At 38.9% G+C, this 26,191-nt stretch overlaps 1 protein-coding gene across 1 annotated transcript in view; it reads left to right on the top strand.

Moving 5' to 3' along the window:
* si:dkey-100n23.5 overlaps positions 1-26,191 on the top strand; it is a 114,053-nt gene that overhangs the window by 30,399 nt on the left and 57,463 nt on the right. Inside the window, exons 6-8 of the mRNA XM_034011282.3 lie at positions 8,991-9,078; positions 21,616-21,705; positions 25,926-25,964. Of these exons, the coding sequence (XP_033867173.1) occupies positions 8,991-9,078; positions 21,616-21,705; positions 25,926-25,964 (217 nt within the window). The remainder of the gene's footprint in view (positions 1-8,990; positions 9,079-21,615; positions 21,706-25,925; positions 25,965-26,191) is intronic.

Raw genomic sequence — 26,191 nt, 5'->3', positions numbered from 1 at the left:
AAAATTACAAAGTGGTATGTAATTCAATATGTTAACATAGCTTTATTAAGCAGGTTTCATTCGAATTTATGAAGCAAAATTACTTAATTCTAGAGGGCAATAGCTGAACAGCTGTTCTAAGGAGAAGACGTTTGTGTTTATTAACTTCAGGAGTAACGTGCGGTCTTACTGTCTTACAGTTGACATGTCACAACTGTAAATGCAAGTATGAAACTATTGTAGTTAATTAGTCATTTAGCAAACGCTTTTATCCAAAGCGACTTAAGCCCCTTTTGTCTCATGGTGTGTCACAAGCAACACAAGTATGGCTAAACAGGATAAACAAACGTTCCTTGTGGAAGTGAAACCTTCACACAGGTGTGGCTGTTTGTTATTTCGTCGGCTTAAGAACGGGTGTCATGCATTGTCTCGCTCAACCCGGGTCAAAGCGTGTCGACCCACATCCTGAGGTCGGTTGGGACCTGGGTCAACCTGGGTATGACACAGGTACGTCATTTCACACTACATGGGGTTGGGACCCGGGTAGCCAGAACCCGGGTCCAGACCCGGGTAGGAGTGCCAGTGTGAAAGGGGCTTTACAGAGACTAGGGGGCAAACTATGCATCAATAACTGCTGCACAGTCACTTACAATAGGACCTTGGTTTTACCTCTCATCCGAAGGACAATGTCAATCTTTACTTCTAATTATAGTGGATTAAATGGAAATGGAAATCCACCAATGGTTAATCCTGATTTGAGAAGCTTGGCATGGGTTACTTACCACTAGTGTACACGTGCAAAACAGTCAGGTCTCCGGTGACAGTAACAGCCTGTTCTTAACAGGGTTAAATATATAAGTTGGGCTTCTGATTTTATTAATTTCATTTTTCGGTGCTTATTTTTAGCTAATTACGAGTTATGTGTAAATCGATTTTTTTTAGGGGCTTTTGCTTTTTATATACTGTATGAAGTTATTGTTTTTGGTTAGTTTCGTTTTTTTCTGTCACAATATGTATAGTAACTCGACAGTGCACACTTAAGTTGTACCTTCTTTCCTTTGCTGTCTTCCGCAACGAAATCCTTATGGTCACGGGCATATTCGTCTGGGTTTTTTGTGTGTTTAGGCATTTTTTAAAATTTTGCCACAATTTGCAATTCTGTTTTTTTTTATTCCACGAGTGTGTAAATACTCCCTATCAAACTGTAATATAGCTGTAAACATCTTGTTTTAAATCTCACAAGCTTTTTATGGCAATTAGGCTGTAATTTACAGTATAGTGAGCTACAACACCACGTTTTACTCACAGAAAGAGATGCCTGTGTTTATTTTAGTTTAACACTTGTGATATCAGATTGTTGCAGTGACTAAGGCATGATGATTTGTTTTGCACAGTTTTTAATTGATGCAGGTTTCAAGTTTATAAAGAAAAATTGCATTTTCCCAAGAGCACAATTGAGACTCCACAAGGGATCCCTACATTTATCAGATTTCCAGTTTTTAACATCTTCCATGGTACAGTAATTTTAGCTACTAACTTCTTAAAAAACATTCCTGCATTTGATGTAAGTAGCATAACTTCCCTTAACCTTTTATTATATTTGCACTTGTTCTAGTTTGATTTTCTTTCCTCTGTGATATGAACAGCTGCAATAGCTGCCGTGTAGTAGCATTGCTCGGTCTCTTACTCCAGTCCCAAGTTTGTTATAAGTAGTTCATTTTACCAGTTGTTAACTGTGGACAATCTGCTGCTATCAGAGTGATTGGTGAGTTGGTGATGAGAGAGTCTTTTAATGGTTCATACACGCGACAATCAAGAGCAAGATGATTTATAGCAACTAGTACTGTTCTTCAGTGCAATGGCATCTAATGATCTACAGCAATGCCTGTTCTCTTGGTACCCAAACTGGATTATTTTTAACCGACAAAGGTACCAACAGAGCGCTCTTTAGAATAAATATTATCGATCTTTGATGCAGCTGGTGTTTTTTTTTGTTAAAGACATTTTAAAGAAATTGTGCAGCTCTATGCAATGTGTTTTTACCGGAAGCAAACTAAACTTTGCCATGTTCCTAAATGCGACAGGTAGTTAGTCAGTAAAGCACACATTTACTTTTTTGCACAAAAAAAAGTATATTTCAGAAACAAGGATTTTCACAAGGAAGTACATATTACACAGAACTGGTACATTTCACAAGAATCGTGTAATACGTGATAACCATGAAAAAATACATCTGTAACTGTGGCTGTTATCAATGCCCCCTTTCTTCTGTTGAAGATCTTTGGTTCTTTGTTGTAGTTGAATGGTCCAGCTGCACCCAGACAATGTGACCTACAGCTACCAGGAGATACAGCCACAGTTTATCTATATCGTTGTATTTGAAATATTTGCATATCTTGAATTTAAATATTGGTTTAAACCAGAGATATGGGACAGGAAATCATTCAAAGATCAGACTTTGTTTCTGTGTTCATTTATTTTCTGTTTTCTCTTGCTTAAAATTCATCTGGGGCTGTAATATATATATATATATATATATATATATATATATATATATATATATATATATATATATATACTCTAAGAGTATTAAAATAATTCAAATAATTTACAACTTCTATAGCAAGAAGGAGTAGTTAAACTATTGTCTGACTTTTATACAGTTAAAAATATTTGCTTCCTGTCTGAAAATGTCCCTTTGCACTTGTTTCAACGTAGTACCCTGATATTTTGCATTGTGTGCCCCCAAATACAGAAGTTTCTTAATTTGTACTCCCTAGTTGAGTAGTGAACATCAGATTCTGACCCTTCCACTCCTGGGTCAGAGGTCTTGAACTCTGAGGCTTTGTAATACTGCAGCCTTGCTCCCTCACCCTTATAGACAGCAGTTGGACCCAGCAGAAAAAAATGTTAAGCAGTCTTCTCTGTTTGCTCCAGGTTATGTAAGTGTCATTTTGATTAAAATGAGCTGTTTGCTTATGTAACCTTCACCTGCCGGAAGAAAACAAAGCTTCTGAGCAATAGCCTCCGAAATGATTTGTCAGCAAGAAAGACAGTTCGACCATGCCCAGTGTGGGGGACACACGCTAATCATGATGAAACACTTTGTTTGTGGATGTTTAGCTCTATGCTCAGGACTTCACGTAACAGCCTGTGAATTACTGTGCTGGTAAAGTGAACCTCCAGGTGCTGTATGCAGTTGAGCCAGTTCACTTTAATCTCTCAAAAGGGGCAGTGTAAGGCAATACAAGGTTCCACTGGATAGTGCCCCACAGTCCTTTTCAGGTTTGCACTAAAATATGATTCCTTGGTAAATGTTTACTACTATCATTCATAGTTTGCTTTCCAGTATGTTTACATTACCGAAGGTAGTATGAACACAATTTCGAAATACTAAAATAAACTTTGTAAAATTAAGTGACAAAGTCTTTCTCAATGTCTTCCGTGTAGTTTAAGCACAAGCTTCTTCCTGCCCTTGTAGTGCCTTTATCAGCAGAGGGATGTGAATGCTGTATATAGGCTCTGTTTTAGCTTGGGAAGTTTACTCCTTTTTGTGGTGTTGTGTTTTTTTTTTTTTTTTACATTGATAACATTTTTTCAAGAAAAACTATAAAGATAACAGTGTATGCTTCTTGTCGGGTAACAATCTTTTTAAATATGTAAAATAATTGAGTAATTGCATTAACCACAGACATTGGGGGCCTGCATATACAGAGAAATTAAAAACACTATGTTTTAATTGCATGCAGCACACACTGGCCCTCCTAGCACTCCTCATCATTACTTTTTTTTTTTTTTTTAATGGAATAAAGTGTTGGAGAAATATCTGTTAATATCCACAGCTGATCAATTGCTCTGCCCTGAGCTGCGCAAAACATCACAAGCTGTGTCCTGCAACGTCCCTGCACTAGATATTTCATGGCTTCTAATAGCTGAAGAGCTTGTGTGGGGTTGCGCAGGGACAGTGCTGTGCCGTTGATTTAAAGACTACAAGATGGTGAAGCTGGGAATAAAGAAGTGACAGTCCTTGAAAAAATGCTACACAAGATTACCCAAGTTTCATTTTACCAAACTCCACAGAATGCTATTAAAATTAATCTAAATTAAAAAAATAAATAAATAAAAGGATTTAATTTGAAACTAGCTAGACGGCAATTGTAGTATCATGTAGTACTCTATTTTCCATGTTATGTACTCTGCCCCTCTCAAGCCTCTGCAGGCGTCAATGTCAGATAGCAGCCCTTTGGACAGGCGCAGCTGCTTGGCAGCGTCTGCTCACGGATCAGCAGAGGCCTCGGCTCAGTTGGTGATGGACAGGTCTGTGTTCCTCTGTTCAGATTGCTGCCTGTATTTCAAAGTGTTATTAGTGGGGGCGCTGGTTCTACAGCCTCACAGTCAATACTTTGTCCTTGAAGTCGGGAGATTTCATTTCCGGCTCTCCATTTACATGCCTGCGTCTGACTGGAATATATATTTCTGTCTGTTCCTGGGCGATATGGAAAAAGGGACAGGATACCCTTTCCCTTCTGTTCTAGCTGTGTGATGTCATGCTTTGATCCGCAAGATCAGAGAAAACCCTATTAAAAAAATGAACACAGTAGATGCATTGTTCCAGTCAATTTACCATCAAGAAAAAATACATTAAAAAAAACACATGATTATGTACACAAAGCTTCTATATACTACTGTGCAGCAGTGTGGAGTAGTGGTTAGGGCTCTGGACTCTTGACCGGAGGGTCGTGGGTTCAATCCCCAGTTGGGACACTGCTGCTGTACCCTTGAGCAAGGTACTTTACCTAGATTGCTCCAGTAAAAAAAAAAAAACTGTATAAATGGGTAATTGTATGTAAAAATAATGTGATATCTTGTAACAATTGTAAGTCGCCCTGGATAAGGGCGTCAGCTAAGAAATAAATAATAATAATAATAATAATAATAATACTGGCTGCAGGGCATTGTGGCTACCTGACAATACTAAAACAAAGCACTTTACAGTATACTTATAGAAGGGGCTACACACTGGGCCAATGTAATACAATGGTATATGAAAAGAAAGAGAGTGGTCTTGATTTTAGATGTTATGTTGGTGCATTACCCAATCATTATATAATATCTATATAATACATCTTACTATAGCTTTCAGTACATTTTAATATAAGAATAGTAAATAAATGCAGACTAAATAGACATGCATTCGTGCATTGTCTGTTTGCACTTTTATAACAAGAGTTTCATACAGAAGTCATTTGAATATAGTCAGCTGTAGAACAAAGAGTGAGTGGAACATTATAGATTGAGAATCCTCCCAGTGCCACTGATGTCATGCACAGTGAATCAAGTTAGTGATAACCGATGCAGTTCAGGAGCCTGGCGCATGATCACCTAATGCACAGTGCTTGCACGCAGCTCTGCAAGTGCAAGACTGCTAGAATGAAGCCCCTTCAGCCAAACAAGACATGGATAGTGCACGGTTTACTGATTTCTGTCAGATGAGACTGCTCGAAATTCATGCATTTTTAATTGATTTCATACAGTAATCACTGCCTCCTAATTAACTGTAGGCAGTAATTACTATTGTAAAAAAAATCAAATTATTTATGTGGCAGTGGATAGAAATATAATCGTCTTCTAACCTGGTAATCCTGCACACCCAATTATTCTGTTTGAGAGTCGGAACATTTTTCACACACAATTTTGCCCACTGAAGTATGTAAAAAATACAGATTTCTAGCAAGGAAAGCCATGACTACATTCAGTAGGTACAGTACTTGTGTCTTAATAATGAATTAGTTTTAGTCAACACAAGTCTGTTTAACACAGTGTTGTAGTACTGATCCAGGTTAACTTCAGCAGCTTCAAACAGAACATTCATAGCAAATCAATGCAGACGAGCTCCTTTTCCATTCCGCCATCAATTTTACCACAACATTTTAAACTGGGAAATTAATTATTTGCACTATTTTTCCCATGAACACTGATAAATCAGGTCAGAAAAAATAAAAACATAACAAAACAGGCATTCTTGTTGTCTAAAATAGCAACTTTATTATCAGCGTCCAAGACCAAGTCAGGGAGCTTACTGGCCTTCAGGGTGTCTGTGGGATGCACATGTGACCCATATATTTAGCTTGGCTGCTCAACCCTGTAGCAGATTATTATCACGCACACTCAGCAGTGGGCATATACTCGAAAACAGAGATAAAAAGGAAAGTGTAAGGATTAAAACCTAATCTACTCGTTTAGGGACCAATATATACTCTTTTTTATAATTTATGAGAAAAGATTATATATACCTTCCTAATGCTGGCTCTCTTAGTCAAAGACTAGACTGTGTTAACATGTAGGTTTTGCAGCCCTTGACATGGCACCTGGTATCACGAATATGATTGGCTGTAGGTGGGTGATTGTGGCTGTTTAATTGCATTGTAATTTGTCGCCCATCTGCTGAGTGAACTTCTGATTGGCTGAACAGACTACTAAAATCCCACATAGTGTGGATAGGGGCTATTTCAATTCAGCTCTACATGTAGAGTAGGGTATTCGAAACAGGACAGTGCTACCAGCTGAAACAATAAAAGAACATAATGCCTTTGGAACCTTGCTGGGGGAAAAGCCTAGCGTGGTAAATATGACTAGCAGCAGTACAAACCAGGGGAACAGGTTTGAACAAAATGTCCCTTCTAGTTACACTATTTCCATGCAAGCTGATTTAAGTAGATCAGAAATATCTGACAAACAGTTTCTTGCCTCATGTTGGCATTCCATCTGTCCTCTCTCTGTTTGATTGTAATGTTTTCTAAACTTTCTTTTCACCTTCACCTTTCTTTGCCACAACACTTTACAGGTCAGACAAAGTCCCATAACCCCTAACACAGGACATGAATGGGGAGAAGAAGCTAAGTACCAAGTATGCACCAAACTATATCAGTAAGATACAGTAAGATATATGTGGTATTTATTACATCCACTAAGGGCAGGGTGCTGCAGGGGGACAGGCCAGTGGTAATACTCTGGAATTTCTGAGCTTGAGGCCACAAGGGTGCGTTCAAATTCAGAATTTTAAAAAGTCATCAGGTAGTGAATCTAAACACCAAGAAGATTACATTAACTCTGAAATTGAATACCAAACTGCTCAGTAATTGATCCCACTGGACAAACACCAAGCCACACAGCCGCTTTGCTTATTCATCTACGAGTTTTGTCAACCTCATGACGAAATATTGAGGTTAGCAGAAGACAAGGGGTCTGCTGGTTGTATCTGACTGGCTTCAACAACATGATTGTTGTCCTTGAAACGTATTACAGTAGCCATCAACTAAATGGTAGACAAATTTGGTAGTGTACTGTCTAACAAAGCACACTTGTGTGTTGTTTTAATCTCATTGTATTTTAGATCTGGAACAGGATTGATGCTGGTGAATAATAATAGTAATACAGGACTAAGAGTAATCGATCATTTCAGCTCAACTGTTTACTGCATTTGTGGTAGATGATACATAGACCAAATGTCGTGGAGAAAAGGGTCTCAGAGCAGGTGTTGTATGTATGCAATGCAAGAGCTTTGTAACTCATGATCTCTTTCGATGGCCTCATTTTTAACCATGTGATAAAAAAATATTCACACTTGAGATCGAACTTCCGAAATAATCAACTGCCAAATAGAAGTCACCAGTGGGAAAATATAGAATTCAGCATTACAGATAACGTCACTACCACGTTTCTAGAATGAATACAGGTGTCTCTTACACCTTCTTATATATAAGTCAATCTATTTAACCTTTACTGAGCATGCAGCATCCACTAAAATCCCTAACAATGTTGAGACTTGCCCCTTCTATGAAATCTTTTAAGGTTATATTGAAAAATCAACTCAAAGTGAAATATGAATGCTGATCCTTTTACAGTGTATTGTTACTTGTTTGCTATGCTGCCACTGAAAGAAGATGTTACAGTGCATGCATCTCAATGGACCCTGAAAGATCAAACATGCCCAAGCCTTGTCCTGAGATTCCCTGAGCTGGCATACCTTGTGCTGTCTGGTTTCTCAGTCATATGCACAGTGACGTCTGGTTTCTCAGTCATATGCACAGTGACGTGTTTGAGGGTCAGGCTGACATGATGACCTGAATAACAAACAAAGCCTTGAGTTGTTTTGAAAAGAATCATTGCTAGCAACCGGCCTTCAGTCTCTAAACAAGGAAAGATCTGTGACCAAAAATATGCCAGGCTGAATGAAGAGACATGGATTATTTCATAATTTTTTTTGTCATTAAATTCCAAAAAATGCAAACACCTGTTGTTAAGGAAGGTGTCAAATGTAGTTCCCTTGGCTGTCACTAGGTCTAATAGATTGAGAATGTAAAAAAACATCTCATAGTTATAGATTTTTAAATATGATTAAGGTAACTGAAGGGTTAATGGTATGTTGCCAATTGCTTTTAGTACAGGGGTTTTGCTGAAATCCGTTGAAAATCCTTAGTTTACCTTGAGAGTTCATCCATAACTTTAAAACGCTCTGGGGTGATACTTTGCTCTTTTTAACTTTTCACAGACCCTAAATAGAACTTTTTTTTTACTGTTATACCTAAGGTAACATTAGGTAGTTCAAGTTTAGTGCTAATCGGGGTCTGTGAAACCTAAATCATAAGATATATAGGAGGCTTGGTGGTGTAGTGTTAAAGAAAAGGGCTTGATACCAAGAGGTTTCCGGTTCAATCCCAGCCCAACCACTTACTCACTGTGTGTGACCCTGAGCAAGTCACTTAACCTCCTTGTGCTCCGTCCTTCGGATGAGCAGCTTCGGATGAGTTTGTAAAACAAACAAGGTCCTATTGTAAGTGACTGCAGCAGCAGTTATGATGTATAGTTCATCCACTAGTCTCTTTAAGTCGCTTTGAATAAAAGCATCTGATAAAAGATTAATTTATAATAATAATATAACATTACTTATTCTACATCTGTTGTCTTTGAATGTTTCGTATCTAAACTTTACCTCTCTTTATTTCTAACAGACTGGTGTTCCTTGGCCTGGGTCTGCCTTATCACATTGAACCTCTACCTCAACTTGGTAAAGGAGATGAAAACAGATCGCTTTGAAATGTGAGTATCCAGATAGGAGCTAACCCTGCTCATTCATTGCATCTGCTGTTTGGACTGTGATCAGGGTACACATTTTAATTTGCTATTTGTAAGTTATGCATTATGTTAATGTAACCAGGTACTTTATTATGAACTGAGAGGGGTACTTTTTGACTGGTAGAAAACTAACAGAACCATTACATTTTACTTTGGTGTGTGCGATGTACAGTACAAGTGCTACAAGCGATCCGTTTAAAATAATGCTCTGCAGGAAGCCATGTCAAAGGGCTTTTTGATTGCATTATAATTGCCTTACCGAGGGACGGATTCAGTAGTGTGGAGAATGCCAAGTCATCAAGAGGCTGCGGAGCCCAGATTCAGCCTTTCTGTGCTCTGTTGAATCATTAAATAGCAGGTAATTCAGGAGATAATGGAAGGGCTGCTGTCTCTTGACCCTTCATTTGGAACCTTTCACGGACATTATTAGCTCGATGCACCGGAAAATCAGCCTTTTCAGCTCGTTTAAGCCTCTGGGTGCTAGTTTTGAATTTAAGTCAAATGAGGGGGTGGTATAGCTTAGTGATGAAAGCAGACTGGGATCCAGTAGGTTCTGGTTTTGATTTCAGGCTTTTTCACAGACTCACTGTGTATATAATCCCTCAACATCGAACCAAGCAGCAGCAATAACCTAATGCTCTCAAAAGCTTCCTGCATCTGCAGCGTCAATTTGTGTATTGATTGTTCATGTTTTGCATTAGTTACGAGGATTCAAATTGATGCATTGGGGGTAGTAGAAGTAGCCTTTCCACTTTGAAAAAGGGGTTAATTCTACCCTTGTAAAATGTTACTGCAGCTTACAAATTAATGTAAAGCATATGCAATCATCACTAGTTATGGTTAAGCATTGTATAAACATGGAGACTGCAGTGTTAGCATGTTAATCTACCATGCTACACTTTTATTAGGATACCCAGCTGTAGTCTGTCTGCGTAGGATTATTGGGTTTTGTTAGGGTTAATGAAAACAGTTTACATTGCACTGCTCTTTACTGTATTGTGCTCTCTTTGGGTGCCAGGCAGTTTGTGTGCTATCCTGACATAAATAAAGCATGTTTCAGTAGTCCTTTGTTTAGTTTGGGTGGCAGCCAAGGCATTCTCTAACCACGCTCGTTTATTACAGTGAGCTCTGCAAAGAGACTCGATGCATAAATTCTGGTTTAATGACATCTTGGTGCCTGTGCCAAAAGTCCACAAGGTTTAAACCTTATAAGGCCAGGCCGAGTCTGTATAACGAAAGGCCTGTCTGCTGAATTGTTTGTAGAGCTGATTGTTCCTGGTCCCAGGGGTATCCCCACTCTTTTACAGTACAGTACAGCACTGGCCTCTGTCAACCTTATCTGTCCCTCTCCCACCTACAATTCCATACAAAACAGGAAATCAATTCAAGCGCTGTTTGTCCAAAAATATTTACAAAGCTTGTACAAAAGGGTGCTTGTGTATTATATATTTTTTTCTAGTCTTAGTTTATATCCAAGATATAGAATAAAAACAGTCATTTGGAATCTGGGTAAACACAAACCTGTCATCTTGTATATTCAGTATATATATATATATATATATATATATATATATATATATATACAGCTCTGGAAAAAATTAAGAGACCACTGCAAAATTATCAGTTTCTCTGGTTTTACTATTTATAGGTATGTGTTTGGGTAAAATGAACATTTTTGTTTTATTCTATAAACTACTGACAACATTTCTCCCAAATTCCAAATAAAAATATTGTCATTTAGAGCATTTATTTGCAGAAAATGACAACTGGTCAAAATAACAAAAAAGATGCAGTGTTGTCAGACCTCGAATAATGCAAAGAAAATAAGTTAATATTCATTTTTAAACAACACAATACTAATGTTTTAAATTAGGAAGAGTTCAGAAATCAATATTTGATGGAATAACCCTGATTTTCAAGCACAGTTTTCATGCGTCTTGGCATGCTCTCCACCAGTCTTTCACATTGATGTTGGGTGACTTTATGCCACTCCTGGCGCAAAAATTCAAGCAGCTCGGCTTTGTTTGATGGCTTGTGACCATCCATCTTCCTCTTGATCACAACTCCTTAGAGTTGGTGAACATTGTCAGAGCAGAAGGAAGCAAGTTTTCTTCCAGGACAACCTTGTACTTGGCTTGATTCATGCCAAAGCTGCCCGATTCCAGCCTTGCTGAAGTACCCCCAGATCATCACCGATCCTCCACCACATTTCACAGTGGGTGCGAGACACTGTGGCTTGTAGGCCTCTCCAGGTCTCCGTCTAACCATTAGACGACCAGGTGTTGGGCAAAGCTGAAAATTGGACTCATCTGGGGGTACTTCAGCAAGGCTGGTATCGGGCAGATTTGTCTTTGTGAAGGACGCATGAATCAAGCCAAGTATAAGGTTGTCCTGGAAGAAAACTTGCTTCCTTCTGCTCTGACAATGTTCCCCAACTCTAAGGATTGTTTTTTCCAGCAGGACAATGCTCCATGCCACACAGCCAGGTCAATCAAGGTGTGGATGGAGGACCACCAGATCAAGACCCTGTCATGGCCAGCCCAATCTCCAGACCTGAACCCCATTGAAAACCTCTGGAATGTGATCAAGAGGAAGATGGATGGTCACAAGCCATCAAACAAAGCCGAGTTGCTTGAATTTTTGTGCCAGGAATGGCATAAAGTCACCCAACATCAATGTGAAAGACTGGTGGAGAGCATGCCAAGATGCATGAAAGCTGTGCTTGAAAATCAGGGTTATTCCACCAAATATTGATTTCTGATTTCTCTTCCTAATTTAAAACATTAGTATTGTGTTGTTTAAAAATGAATATGAACTTATTTTCTTTGCATTATTCGAGGTCTGACAACACTGCATCTTTTTTGTTATTTTGACCAGTTGTCATTTTCTGCAAATAAATGCTCTAAATGACAATATTTTTATTTGGAATTTGGGAGAAATGTTGTCAGTAGTTTATAGAATAAAACAAAAATGTTCATTTTACCCAAACACATACCTATAAATAGTAAAACCAGAGAAACTGATAATTTTGCAGTGGTCTCTTAATTTTTTCCAGAGCTGTATATATATATATATACTCTATGTACCGTGATGTACAAATTATTCCTATTCCCATGATACCGATTTTGTGTTTAAAGCCATAGCAAGGAAAGCATGCTACAAGCAGATATATGTGTGATATATGTTCCTGATAATGCAGACTTTTCCCTTTTAGAGCACTGTGCCTAATGCTTTTTACCGTTGATATGCTGCACACGTAGGCGATGCATGCCAGGAGGTATTTGCTGATTGACGATACTTTATTGTTGTTGATTGGTTTCCGGACAGACAACTACCGGCATGTCAGAAATGGTTAGGGGTTAAGGGGCTCAATGCACCTGGTGCTCTGCCTTTACGGATGGTCAAGCTGGTTTGATTATTTTGCAGAGAGCCAGGGATCGTGAGCTGGAATGTATATAATGATTGTGCTACCCTGACTGTCAGGCTTGTCGAGGCTCGGGCATGTTATCCACCTCTGACTTTTAATCTTGGCTCAGACTGACACAGATTTGTGTTTTACCTCCTATTTGGCCCAGATAATTTTGCCAAGATCCTCATTATTTATTAGCTGCATAAAGAATCTTAAACTGTGTGCGCTCACAACTCCGGCCCACTTATGCATCAGCATGTTCCACCTGACCTTATACACCGAAAGATTATACATGGATTTAATTAAAACCTGTTTTAAAATGGAGACTAGAATAAAATAGGAATTTAAAAGTGTTGCTGAGGGTTGTAGCAATTTCTTACACTGTCAAATAGTGATAAAAGACTGTTTTTTTTGGTTTGTTGTCCCTAGACTCTTTAGTCATGAAAACAGCATGGGCTAGCAGCAAGCGTGCCCGTTTTTTAATTTAGATAGAATAAATAGGGTGTGCAAAATTACAGAATTTTCTCACCCACGTATCATTCGCGGTTTCAAATTCTTATTTTGTTTTTCATCCTTGAAACTTATTTTTAAGTTTGAGCTCAGCATTCTTCATAGCAGTATTTTTCCTACTAAAGACTATTTGAAGATGCTTCTAGTTTGTTCCCCACAAGGGCTTTTTGCATTACCAGTGTGAGATTAAAGGTAATAGAGTGAGGCTATTTTGATTATTAGTCTCAGATTCAACACCTATGAAAGCTTCCCTGCTGACAACAATTTCAATGTGTGCACCTTAATTATATTACCATTGAGTTAATCTGTTTTGAACTTTAAGTGACAACACACATCCCCTGACTGATGACATTCCCATAGCTTCAGTGAGAATCTTGCATGGCACCTCGCATGGAAATTAATAATTATCTCGATTCCTTTAATCTTTCTCCAGTCTTGTTATAGTTTTTTAATCAATCTGTGTCTTCACAACAATATCAGTAAAGAAAGAAATGGTACTGTTAAGTTGTTGTCATTGTTCTTGTGTTGCAGAACCCCCTGCAGTGTTTGCAAGAAACACATACTTTATCTTTGTTGTATCCTGAGTTGTCCATATCGGAGAAATCCATTTTGTTTTGCTATAAGTCACCTGTGGAATACATTTCTCACCTTTTACTGACGTTTATCTAATACACATTGCAGTGCATCCAGATAAAGCTCCCTTCTGAAACAATGCTGGCCCTCTGACTGAAATGAGTGACGTATTGTTGGAACAGAAAACCAGCATTGTTACAGGAGTTGAGAAATGTATTCTGCAGTTCAATATTCTGCTGTGTTAGGGACAACACAAAATACAGCAAAGTTTCTTGAAAACACTGCAGGGTGGTCTGTAACTCTTTATTGGCACAGGGTCGGAATTGGTAAGAGGAATGGTAATGTGCAGGTCCGGAAGGAGAGAAGGGCATGCTTTGGATTTCTCTGCTAATTAAAATTCCCTGAGCTTAGTGGCTGTGTGTGCTGAGTGTATAGCCCCTTTCTAGAAAACAGCTGTACTTCTAATTTTATTGAGTTAATTTGACAGCTGGCGAGGTCCCCTCCTCTGATCTAACCCACTGCAGTAAATGCATTACGCTTCAATTGCAGGCACCTCGGGTGTACTGCCATGCTGTGTGCACCACAGTTTAGGATAAGAGTGCAGGGCAGAGGACTATGATGAAGATTCTTTTCCACCCTGTACGATCACTAAGCAGCTAAGTTAAAAACGTATTTGTAAACTTGTACACTAACTACGATAAATTTATCATTTTATCATCCGCTTCGAGGCACATCCGTCCATCCCTCTGTGCAATATTACTTTTATCTATAGAAACGCTTATCCAGTTATGATTAAACTTGGTTCTTCTTGGATTTAGATAAATTTTGAGCCTAGCAGTCAGGAAATGTTCATACTCTGTTATCAGTGTGGATGAAAGCACAGATTGTAGCAGCTGATCCTTTTTTTTTTTTTTTTGTTTAAGGTCAATTAAGCATATTCTTAAACTGATATTGTTATACACGTTAAAATAAGCTAAATGTAAAGATTATGTGCTATACACTAATTTAAAAGTACATGTTCTTTTAAATATAGAAAATTCACTGATAGACACAAGCCAAAATGTTTCTCTATTAGTTTTACATTTAGAATTTATGATTGAGGACGGAATACAACAATTATTTCAAATCGGTTTACAGAAATGTTACAAAATATTGATTTAGAAAAGGAACACTCAAGATAATTCAGCAAATGTGCCAGAACGCCTTTATTTATTGTAAAACTGTGCGTGTTTTAAAATCAAAGGCTTTTTTTATGCAGACTGCTATAATTAAGCCCATAATTGCTCTGGGTGGGGCAGATAAAAAAAAAAAGGAAAGTCAGGGTAAGAGTATAGCATGATGGTCTGTAATTTGTCTTAGCATTCTATCTGAACACAAAACTTGTCAGAGCCTATTTGTTCATGTGGGCAGAATCGCTTTTGTTCCGAGCAGCCAGCTTTTGTCTGCACATGTGAAGCAGGCAGGCTCGCACAGCTGCTCTGTATAACTAAGAGGGCTGCCAGTGCTGGAAGGTGTGATCTGATGCTTTCCTTCCGAAGAGCCAGCCGCTGCCAATACACAGTGCTGTTAACACCAACAATTCTTCAGCTGCAATAATAATATTTCTGAGCTGCATAGGGGAAGCAGCATGCTTTGTGTTCAAACTGCCCATGGTAACTGCGCATGAATTCTCAAATAAAGCTTTTCACATCGCATCCAGTTACTGTGCTTGGGTTCAGAGCTAGTGCAGAGCCCTGAGCAGTGACTGAGTGCCCCTGGATGCTGTGCACTGTGTTAGCACACGGTTCGCCGGCACAGAGATGTTGTTGTTTGCTGATGGGCGTGGAAGGGAGACTTGTGATCAGGCTGCAGTGGGTCTTCAGTGGTTAACATTTCAGGGGTACCAAAGAGAACCACTTATGTTTTCAGATATTGCACTTGTTTGTAAAATTAATTGCTTGCAACCTCTTACGTATGTTTTTAAGTCTGTCTTCTGTAGACCCTAATGAGGTCATGTAAATGAAGTGGCCTGCAGATGATTGCTGCCGCATTGCATAGAATGCCATGACATTGCGCTGATGTTCACAAGAAAAAAGGTCATTCCTAGTAGTCCGCTTAGATAACTTCATAACTCGCTGATGTTCTCTGCTTTTTATTCATGGATCGATAGTTACAGAAAAGGGGAAAGGAAAACAAACAACAGTGGAACAGAAAACCCAGAATACAAACGTTTTGTAGGCAGCCATTGATGCAAAAAACAATTCAATTAACTTTTAACTGGAAAACAGGTTTTTAAAGAAAAAAATATAAGTTTGTGCAATAAACAGAATAAACTGTGGACAATTTTTTATTTTCATTGTCTGATTAACATGCCAGTATGGATTTGTTTATGGCAGGCTTTTCCTAAAACCCTTTTACCCAGATAAAAATGTATTTAATTGAGACTAGACAGCAATGTATTTTCGGTTAGTTAGGGATGGACTGTCATTTTATTGAAAAAAAATATAACAGTAAACTAATTTGTCTGTGCCTCTGCCTCTTGTGTTGCTGAGAAAAGTTAATTGAATTGGTCCTCACAACTCCTGGGTACATAAATATCCCTAATGCCCACAGCCGCAAGCACACCTGGAGGAGATGACAGGAGAACTAAGTGCTCTTGGTCATTCTGAGCAGAAACAAACAGGGCTAGTATACAAGCCATTGTAATTTTACAAGTTGACCAGTTGGTGTGAATAGTTACACCTCTCCATGTTTCAGCGGATGTCTGAAAGAAGGGTCTATGTAATTGATCTAAACTGTGGTGCATCCAGATACACCGCTGATACTTTAGAATGTGTGTATCTGTCAGTCTGGAACAAGAGAAGAGTGATTTAAGAGACGGTGGTACTGTATCTGCCCATTTTTACATCAATTGAACAGACTTAGAGAGGTATGTTTAATTTAATATAACAATTTGAATAGGGGCATAGGACCCTCCTAGTATTTGCATACTTTTACAGTGACTTTACTAAAAAGACCCCCATGCACTGTTAGAGATGTTGGTATTCAGTTAAAATCAATGTAGTGCCACTTCACCGTGGTCATACCCCTGTGATTAATTCTTATAAATCAAACTCCCTGACACACAAAGTGATGCCTAAAACAATCATGTTTACTTTTGATAATCACTTGCTGAAAACGTATGTGTAGCATGTACAGTACCTGTGAAATTTGAATTGATTTTATATCCATGAACAAATAATTACCATCAGTCATATAAACGGATTCTTTTGAATCCACCCCTGTGTTTGCATCAAATACAGTACAGTAATCTGTCGTGTATCCACCCTACCGTTTATCCGCCATGATCAAGCTCTTCAGCAACAATTAGTTCAGAAAGTTGTAAATCCCACCAAAGTTTTCATACACTTTGTTGTACAGGCTCCGTACCCTGCCATTGCTGGTAGTGTCACATGAGCTGTTCAGTGTGTTGATGTGTAAATAAATCCTGTTCGCCTGCGGGGTGTATCAACTTCAACCTCCGTCTCGATCTCCTGCCTGTCACTCAGCAGCGAATGCACGCACCCACACTGCAGACAGCTACCCTGTCACAAGCATTAATACCCTGTCTCTTTCTAAACAAGGGATTTAGGGGTGCTCCCTAATAAAAGCGGAATCTCAAAACAATGATTGCGTAAATATAGTAATTATTACAGCTGTGTGTAATGGTATTTGAAACAGGATTCATTTATACGCTCTTACTCCGGTCCCACCGCAGTCGGATTCTCGACAGACTACTGTATTACTGATGGGGCTGATGATAAAAGATGCAAGTAGCTGATACAATCCTGGGGATGTATTTTCCCCGAGACAGAGCCTTCCAGAGTGACATCTAAATTGATCATCTTGAGAGAGCGCTGCAGATGAGAACTATCTAATCGATGGGGAGGTCTATTGGAGTAGAGATATTGATGTCTGCTAAAGAACAGAGCTGCAGAGAGCTCACAGAAGCAGCAGAAGCACTGTTTTTCTGCTCCATCAGCTCTTGCAAACAAGTGTGTACAATTTCAGCGCTGTTCCTGCAGTCCTGCTTGTGGAAACGAGATGTTCTTCGGGGACAGAGAAGCAGAGCTCGATCGGCTTGTTCTAAGTTTGTGAAGTAGCGTGAAAAATTGCCTTTCTACAGCCTTACTGAAAAGGGTTTCAGTTCAGGGTGGTCTAGTTTATTTACTATTCATCATATACCTCATGTGACCTTCTCTTATAGGGTTTTAACCAGGGCTCTGTATAGAATATGACCCTCAGGAAATAACAGCCCTTGAGATTAGACAAATGTTTTGTCTAGTAGTTTCAGTTACCTCAGAATTTGTGATTGAGTGTTTTAAGTTGTGGACTGTAATAGACATCTACCTCATTTTCTGATTTCCTGCCATCTTGTGAACTGTCCCCATAGTAACAATGAAATTCAATTAGAAATACTAATCAAGGGAGAACTATGAACTTTAACCGTAACTAGCTTCAAATGTCTTCAGAATCATGTGGGTTCTGCTGCTACAGCTATGGCCAAAGGTTTTGCATCACAATTTTCATATTTAAACATCATTAAAAGAAACAAGTACGTGAACATAATTTAGATCTTTTATTTAACATGTAATCAAAGAAACTACAAAATGGTATCGCAAAATCTACCAGAAGCCATAATAGTAGTACTGTATTTTATGTCGGATTTAGAAATGTCACATTTTTTAATTTTTGTCAGTTTTTCGGTTTTGTTTCAAGTATATGGAAAACTAGAAAGCGGTATGTAAATGAATATGTTAACATAACATTATTCAGCAGGTTTTATTTGACTTTATGAAGCAAAATTAGTTAATTCTATAGCGGGGGGGGGGTGCAACACTTTTCATGCTGTGTACTGTTGGGGGTTCACAGTAGCGCCCGTTGCGGCCCCTGCTCTGTTGGCAGCTCAGGACGACAACAGCCCTGCTCACGACAGCAGCTCATTAATCCACTGATCTACCCCGGCCCAGACCTCGTCATCTCCTCAGAGAGACACAGAGGAAATTGATTTCCTGACAACCTTCAGTTTTCACATAACACTTAGAGTCTGGCAGGTCTGACAGCTGCTAATTTTTGTATTTACAAGGCCAGGAAGGGGAACGCAGGAGGCGTTCCTCAGTCACAGTGCTGCAGAGTGCTGTCTGACACAGCGTCTTCGTGAGAGGTGCACAGTGTGGGGCTGCGTTCGCTTTGCATTCTTCTGTGTAGTGTAGTGGAGCTGAAGTCAGCCTTGACTTAACCAGTGAACGGACCCGGACAGCCTTGAGAAACACTTTGAACTCTTTTTAACTGAACTCAATGTGATTTATTGGTAAGTAACATAATAGGATGAAAAACCTCTCTTAGGAACATACCTTCTATTACAATATAATTGAATGTTGTTAATATTTACTCTTCAGGACTGGGATATAAACAAAACAGCGCTGTGCAGCAGTTCATAAAAAGTTCAAAGCACTGGTTTGTTTACAAAGGTTTGACTGTTTGATCAAAGGTTTGATTAAAAGGTATCCAGCAGTACCGTTCTAGCACCTGGGTCACTGTAGTCTGAATCCTTGTGATTATATATTTAAGGCTTCTGATTTTTGGGTTTAACAGTACAAAAAGATAAAACACCCCCGATACAAAAAAAAAAAAATGAAATCGGTGTATATCCAATAAACACTGGTAAAACACTGGAAATGGGTACTCAATTCACGTTGACTAGACCCCCTTTTGGAATTTTGGAAAGTAACCGAAAAAAAATAATTTCAAACAGTATATAAAAAGCGAAAGCCCAGAAAATAAAGTGATTTACAAAAATAAGCACTGAAAAATGAAATTAATAAAACCAAAAAAACAGAAGACCTATTTATATTGTAGAGTGTACACCATATGACCTTAATATTATTATTATTCATTTTGTTCACCATTATTGGGAAACATGAAACAGTTTTATTACCCAGTTACATACAGTAATATTTTATCTGCAGTGTCATCCTGTGTACAAAACAGTTTATTTGAAACCTGACTAAACATATAAAAATTCAGCTCCACATTGATTGGGTAATGAGCTCAAAAAATTCATTTTAATATACAGCACATTGTGTATTTTAAGTAGCAAAAATAATTTCCTCAAATTCTATCGCACCTTCTGGCCTACTCAAAATACTATATGTATATAAAGTTTATTTCCAATTCCTTGATAAAAGATATGAATTTAAATAAATTTGTGTGTTTCTAAAAACGAACCAGGCAAGTAACCCTTGTCAGTGTCTCTCGTTGTTTGTTTGTGTGTTCTTTGTTGGGCTGGCATTCCAATCCACGTTGTGTGTGTGTGTGTGTGTGATCCCGGGCCTGCGCTCTGTCTGCTACTCCCTGCTGTGTGGTTCCGCTGTGCCTGGTTTCCCCTCTGGCAGCCAGCGATGCGGGACTGCACCTGCCAGGGCTGCAGAGTGTGGGAGGAATGCTGAGCTCTGCCCCCTGGCTGATCTCACAGGCTGGAGAGCAGCCAAGCACAGCTCCGCAGGGGCTGATCAGGCCCTGCTCTGCTCAGTTCAGTTTTTTTTTTCTTCAACCTTCATGTGGTGGATGTCAGGCTTTCCTGCACAGCTCAGTGGAGGGATCATTAGGAGATCACTCTTTTTTCACATGTCTTCAGGGATAGTCGCTTCCTATCAGCAATAGGCCTGCTTTCAGAAACAGAGAGCGTGTGTAAGCACCAGGGGCAAAAACCATACAAGCGCATACAACACATCTTTTAGTCCCACACTACTGAAGGGGAATCATGCATTTGTTCCATCTGATTATGGTTTGGTATTTTAAAATAAAACCCCAGGCCCAGCTAATCAAGGGTTGCCCACTTAAAAAAATGGATGAGAAATCCAAATTATCAGCACAATACGTTTGCAAGAATGATGCAGGTTTTTTAAAAATTTTTAATTACATCATCGAGGACTGAAGATTTTAGCTTTCAGAGATGTGTCCTTGTAATATTTTAATCCACACATAGATGCAAACCTGTTAAGAGTACAGATAGACTGCACTAATATGTAAATATCACTTGCTGCTGAAATGTGTGGTAGAATAGGTGCTGCATTCTTACTTTCAAGCCTGAAAATGATTTCTCATGGGACATTGCAAAGCGAAGGAAATTCCACACAGCATTAAATAAAATACTGTAGACAGCTTCAGTGCAGGTCGTGGATATTGTATTTGCTGTTTTATATTTTAGATGATCTTGGTAGTACTTTTTTTTTTCAAGGTATACAGAAAGAAAAGAGATGTAGGGGGCTATTTTAACAACAACGTGAAGGTTAGACGCAAAGTAAATAGCACCTTTCATGCCTAACCATCCCATGGGCTGTACAATAGCAAAGAAATTAAAATCCAAAGCTAAAACAATAAAAAGAAACAAATGATTTTAATGACCTATGCCAATGGGTTTCAGACTTTCAATCACATTTGAAAGTCTGGGCAGCAGTGTGGAGTAGTGGTTAGGGCTCTGGACTCTTGACCGGAGGGTCGTGGGTTCAATCCCAGGTGGGGGACACTGCTGCTGTACCCTTGAGTAAGGTACTTCACCTAGATTGCTCCAGTAAAAACCCAACTGTATAAATGGGTAATTGTATGTAAAAATAATATGATATCTTATAACAATTGTAAGTCGTCCTGGATAAGGGCATCTGCTAAGAAATAAATAAATTAAAAAAAAAAAAAAAATGTAATGTTGCCCCCACTCCCCCGACATAAAATGGAAAATATAGTTATGCAATTGAAACCTAAAATGATATGCTTATTCGTGTTACTATCTGTTGTGATTTCAGCTTCTTCCTCCTGAATTGGATGACTGCCCTCTTTTGGTATCAAAAACTCTTTTTTTTTTTTTTTTCTTTTTTAAACATCCAATATTTCTGAAAGAAAAAATGAATACACAGTGGTCCGTGTGTAGCACCACAAAATAAATGACTTTCTTCAGCTAATTAATTACCTCTGTCTCTTTCCCTTTTTTTCAGACTGTACCATCTCATGGCCTGGGGGGTGCCTTTTGTGATGTCGTGTCTCCCCCTCTTCAGAGACTACTACGGCCCAGCCGGTGTTTGGTGGTAAGAGTCCAAACACAGGGTTTAATATAATGCTGGTTCTGTGCACTGAAAGAATTTGCGGGAGTTGATAAAAGGGCGCTTGGCACCAGTAAAATGCCTGCATTGAGCAGGAAAGCTGCTTTCCTGAGATGAGGGCCGATTACTCACAAAGCTCGCTCAGCTAACTCTTTGTGCTCTTTAAGCAGAAAACACAGGAATTACTGTGTCAATGGAGGGTAATTACCCACTGTGTTGCATCATTCTGGAAAGCACACAACAAAAGAAATATTCAGCTTCTAATGAAACCATTCAACTAACAACACAGGGATTTGTGAGATTTTTTTAATGTATTTCTCTCGGTTAGAGAAAGGCAACATTAAGTACTGACCGAGGCAAGTTGTTGTATAGCATGGACGTTTTGCAAGTTTTAACCTTTTGATATTGTTGTCCACAATTTAAAGCTATTTTTGCAATTACTCGAAATACGGTGCTGAATTAAATTAAATGTGTTAAGGTACTGTGACCTGAGTTCAAGAGCAGCTCTTGAGCTGTAGTTGCCAGCTTCTCTTTCACCACAGACATGTGTAACACTGACTAGATCAGCATAGTGTAGCTGTTTGAGGCAACACCAACAAGTGAACAGCTATTGCGAATTATGATTCTTTTTGCTCTTACAACTTTACAGACGTGTTGCCGATCTAGCATGTGTTCCACAGATCTGTGGTGAAAGAGAACTTGCCAACTGGCACTGAAGAGCTGCTCCTCAAATCACCCAGACATGATTAAAACACAGAAATATCTAAAAGAACCACTTATAAACTTTGGGCTCCTCCCCCGCATGGTCTGAAGGAACATAGAGCCACATTTTTTACTTCTGTTTTTTAAGTCCTCCTTGCATATGGGAAACAGCCCATATATTTTACTTTTTACAGTTTAGTACAATTTTAAGAGGAAAATATGAAAATTAACAGAACGTGCAACTATATTTTGTTTATGATGGTACAAAATTAGATTATCATTATAACACAGTGCAAAAGAGAGCATTCTAATATGTGCCCTGGGACACTCTCTAAAACTACAAAAAAATAACACATTATAATACCGTATTATAAAAGTATATCATAAACCCAGATTAGAACAATTCACAGTGGCCCATTAAAAGTTCAGCTCAGGGGTGAATTTTCCGCGATCATCTGACGACTTCTCTCCAGAAATGGGTTTTGATTTTTGTGTAAGGAAAGTCCAGGCTGGGGATTTATTTTTGGTAGTTTTACAGATTTCCCTGAGATGAATAGATTTGGAATGAGAAGACAGCAGTTGGGATTTAAATGCATTAAGATATAAACTAGTTTAGGAAATTTTTTTTATGTATATACCGTCATTGACAAGGTATATACATAAACACTCCCATTAGTTCAGTGGAGATTAATGTTTTTATTAATGAGAAATTTCCACAAGAGCCAGACTTTTAAATATATCCCGGCAGAAAACGTTTCTGGGGGAGTGCTATGATAAAACCCCTTCAAAACCCTAACAACTTCAACAAACCGGTATATAACACCACGCTAAGACATCTTTCAAGCATTTATTAAAGCTGCCTACTGAGCAAGGTTAACTATTGAAAGCTAATCAAGACTGAACTTTCCAAATTTCAGTAAACATTTTAATGACGTAAGTCATAACACAGGCAGTGTATGTGGGCACTAAAGCATATCCTGGCAATTTATGAAGGAAGATGCCCTAAGTGACATTTTTAAGTAAGTTTTATCTTATGAGTAGTTCAAGGCACAACATCTTGAGTCACATAGTGAAAATTGCTTTAAAACGAGCTGCTTGAAGGGGGCTCCCGAGTGGCGCATCCAGTAAAGGCGCTCCACTTGGAGTGCAGGATGCGCTCTATAGTCTGGACATCGCGAGTTCGAGTCCAGGCTATTCCACAGCCGACCGTGGACGGGAGCTCCCAGGGGGTGGCGCTCAATTGGCCGAGCGCCACCCGGGGGGAGGAAGGGTTACGTCAGCCAGGGTGTCCTCGGCTCACCGCGCACCAGCGACCCCTGTAGTCTGGCCGGGCGCCTGCGGGCTTGCCTGTAAGCTGCCCGAGAGCTGCGTTGTCCTCCAACGCTGTAGCTCTTGGGTGGCTGCATGGTGAGTCCGCAGTGTGAAAAATCCCAGGCCTTACTGTGAGCTCAGTAAGTCACACCTGAACTTGGTTGTCTGTGTTAGTTTAAGTTCACAGTGAAAGCTGGAATGGGCCGAACTGTCATGGGAGTCTTATTTGCACCCCTGCAACCTTTTTTCCTACAGTAAATGAGAATGTCTTTTAAATTACCCTGAGTTACTAGGCCATATAGAGTTGAGGTGCAGTGAGCAGCCTGTGTTTAACCATACAGTACTTTTTAACCTTTGTCTCTGAGACCACCTTTTCTCTGCTTTTAACTATGTCTATAACCTATGTAGCCCTAACAAATACCTCTTATTCCACATTCCCACAATGGATATTATTTTCCTTAGAACTTTGAAATGAAAACTAAACCGCCCCCTGTAGTTTAGACGCTTCGCTAAATGCAGCTGTATTCTTTGGTGCTTTAATTGTGTTTACTGCATCATGCAGACCATTAGCGGAGAGACAAATTAAAACTGTCAACGGCATATGGTTAGTCAGTAAAAGGTGATTTATCTCTTCCTATGGTCTAGCAATTAGTTGTTGAAAACAATGAGCAGTTATTCTAATAAAAACAGTATTTAAAGGTAGATTTTTCCAAACGAAATTACCGTAATATAGAAACTTTATGGAAGGCTAATACAAACGATTCTCCAAGGAAATACTTTTATTATCCTTACACCAAATGGGAGTCATCAGGTAAACACAGAATTCAATAAGAACAAGAGAAGATTAGTTGACCAAAAACAAGTTAAGACCAGTACCTTTGGAAGCAGGCAGTAGTATTTAATTTAAAAATTTTGATTGGGTTAGTGTAACATGTTTCTTATTTATTATAAAATGTAGTTCTGTTAGTGTGAGTGGTTATTAGTACAAAATAGTAGTTTTATGTACTAATAGATAAATACTTTTCAATGCTAACAAACAGTAATATTAATCAAATATGTTTTTTATTTTATTTTACAGTAGTAGTATGTATTTTTGCCTTGTCTCTTCATTTTATAACATACCTTACTAGTCGATGATGTGTTCATTTTAAACACAGATTATGTATATGCACAAAAGCTCAATTGTTTGGCCTTAAACACTCCTGAAGTCAAGTCCTCAGTTCTTATTTAAGTGCCAATAGATTCAGCTTGGAAAACAAAAAACTGTGGCCTTTTTCTACTGTTATTCCGCATTCGGAAAGTCTGTGTGTTTGTGTCAGTTGAGCTTGTCACAGAGGTGTTTATGGAGGTGCGTTCACTTTCAGCCACTTGAGTTCACTCCAGTCTGTGTACTGTCTACTTTAAGTGGTCCTCAGTTTCGCCAACTAGATCCTCAAGGACTCAGTGACCTAGAACTGTGAACCCCTGGACACGGAACCTGTGTCAACCAAATGAAATGGTCTTTGCTTGTAACAAAACACATGTCCTGGAATTGCCAACACGCCTACCTAAATCATTCTTTCAGCAACTCTATATATATATAGCCTTTTACTGCTAAGTTTCAGGGAACAGAAATGTATACACTTGTTTATCTATCTTTTAGTTGTTGAACCACCTTCTATTAATACAATAAACATTCAAATTGATGTTTCAAAAGAAGACTTCAGCAAAGAAAGAGAGAGAGAGAAATTAGAAGAAAGCTTTGGAGAGAAGAGAGTTCAAACTGGTCCACACAGGACTGGTGCAGTGGGAGATTTTGTCTTTTCACATACATTACAGAGGCATTACACTGCAGTCATATTGCATACTATTCTGAAGGGTCATTATCTTTATTGAACCTTTTTTGGGCAGAAATCTTCACAACAAACGGTCTAGATTTATACCACCAGTTCTAGGAATTGCTGGTGATAGTCAAAATAAAATGGGTTACACAACATTGACAATAAGAAAGATCTTGCAGGGAATGTGACTGACTGCAAACCCAGGAGAGGTCTGAAAAGACTTTGCCGGGAATACTGTGTCTCTCTGTCTGTTGGCAGAGCACACAGTTGAGGAAGTCTTGTTTCTGACAAGAGGTCCTTCATGACTGTGTATTAATAGCTTCAACTGTGTGCCAATTCCCACTGTAGTAAAACCTCCCTTTCTTTTCACAGCTGGATAACAGATGATCACGTAGCCTGGAGATTTGGCATGTAAGTACCCTTGTCGAATCTAAGCCCAGACAGAGGCTGGCTTGAATCTAGATCATCAAAATACTGAACTGATTAGAGAAAAGTTGGAATCACATGTGCTATGTAGCACATGCTTTTGCTCAGATGAGCAGCCCATCACATGAATTCTCAATCTGCTATACAGCAAGCATCCCTGACATTCTATCATATAAAAGAGCTGCATCTCCCTGTTGTTAGTCAGTTTCAGT

This window comes from Acipenser ruthenus, chromosome 8 (genome assembly GCF_902713425.1).
Source record: "Acipenser ruthenus chromosome 8, fAciRut3.2 maternal haplotype, whole genome shotgun sequence".
NCBI classification, from domain to species: domain Eukaryota; kingdom Metazoa; phylum Chordata; class Actinopteri; order Acipenseriformes; family Acipenseridae; genus Acipenser; species Acipenser ruthenus.
This window is presented reverse-complemented; position numbering and strand designations above follow the sequence as displayed.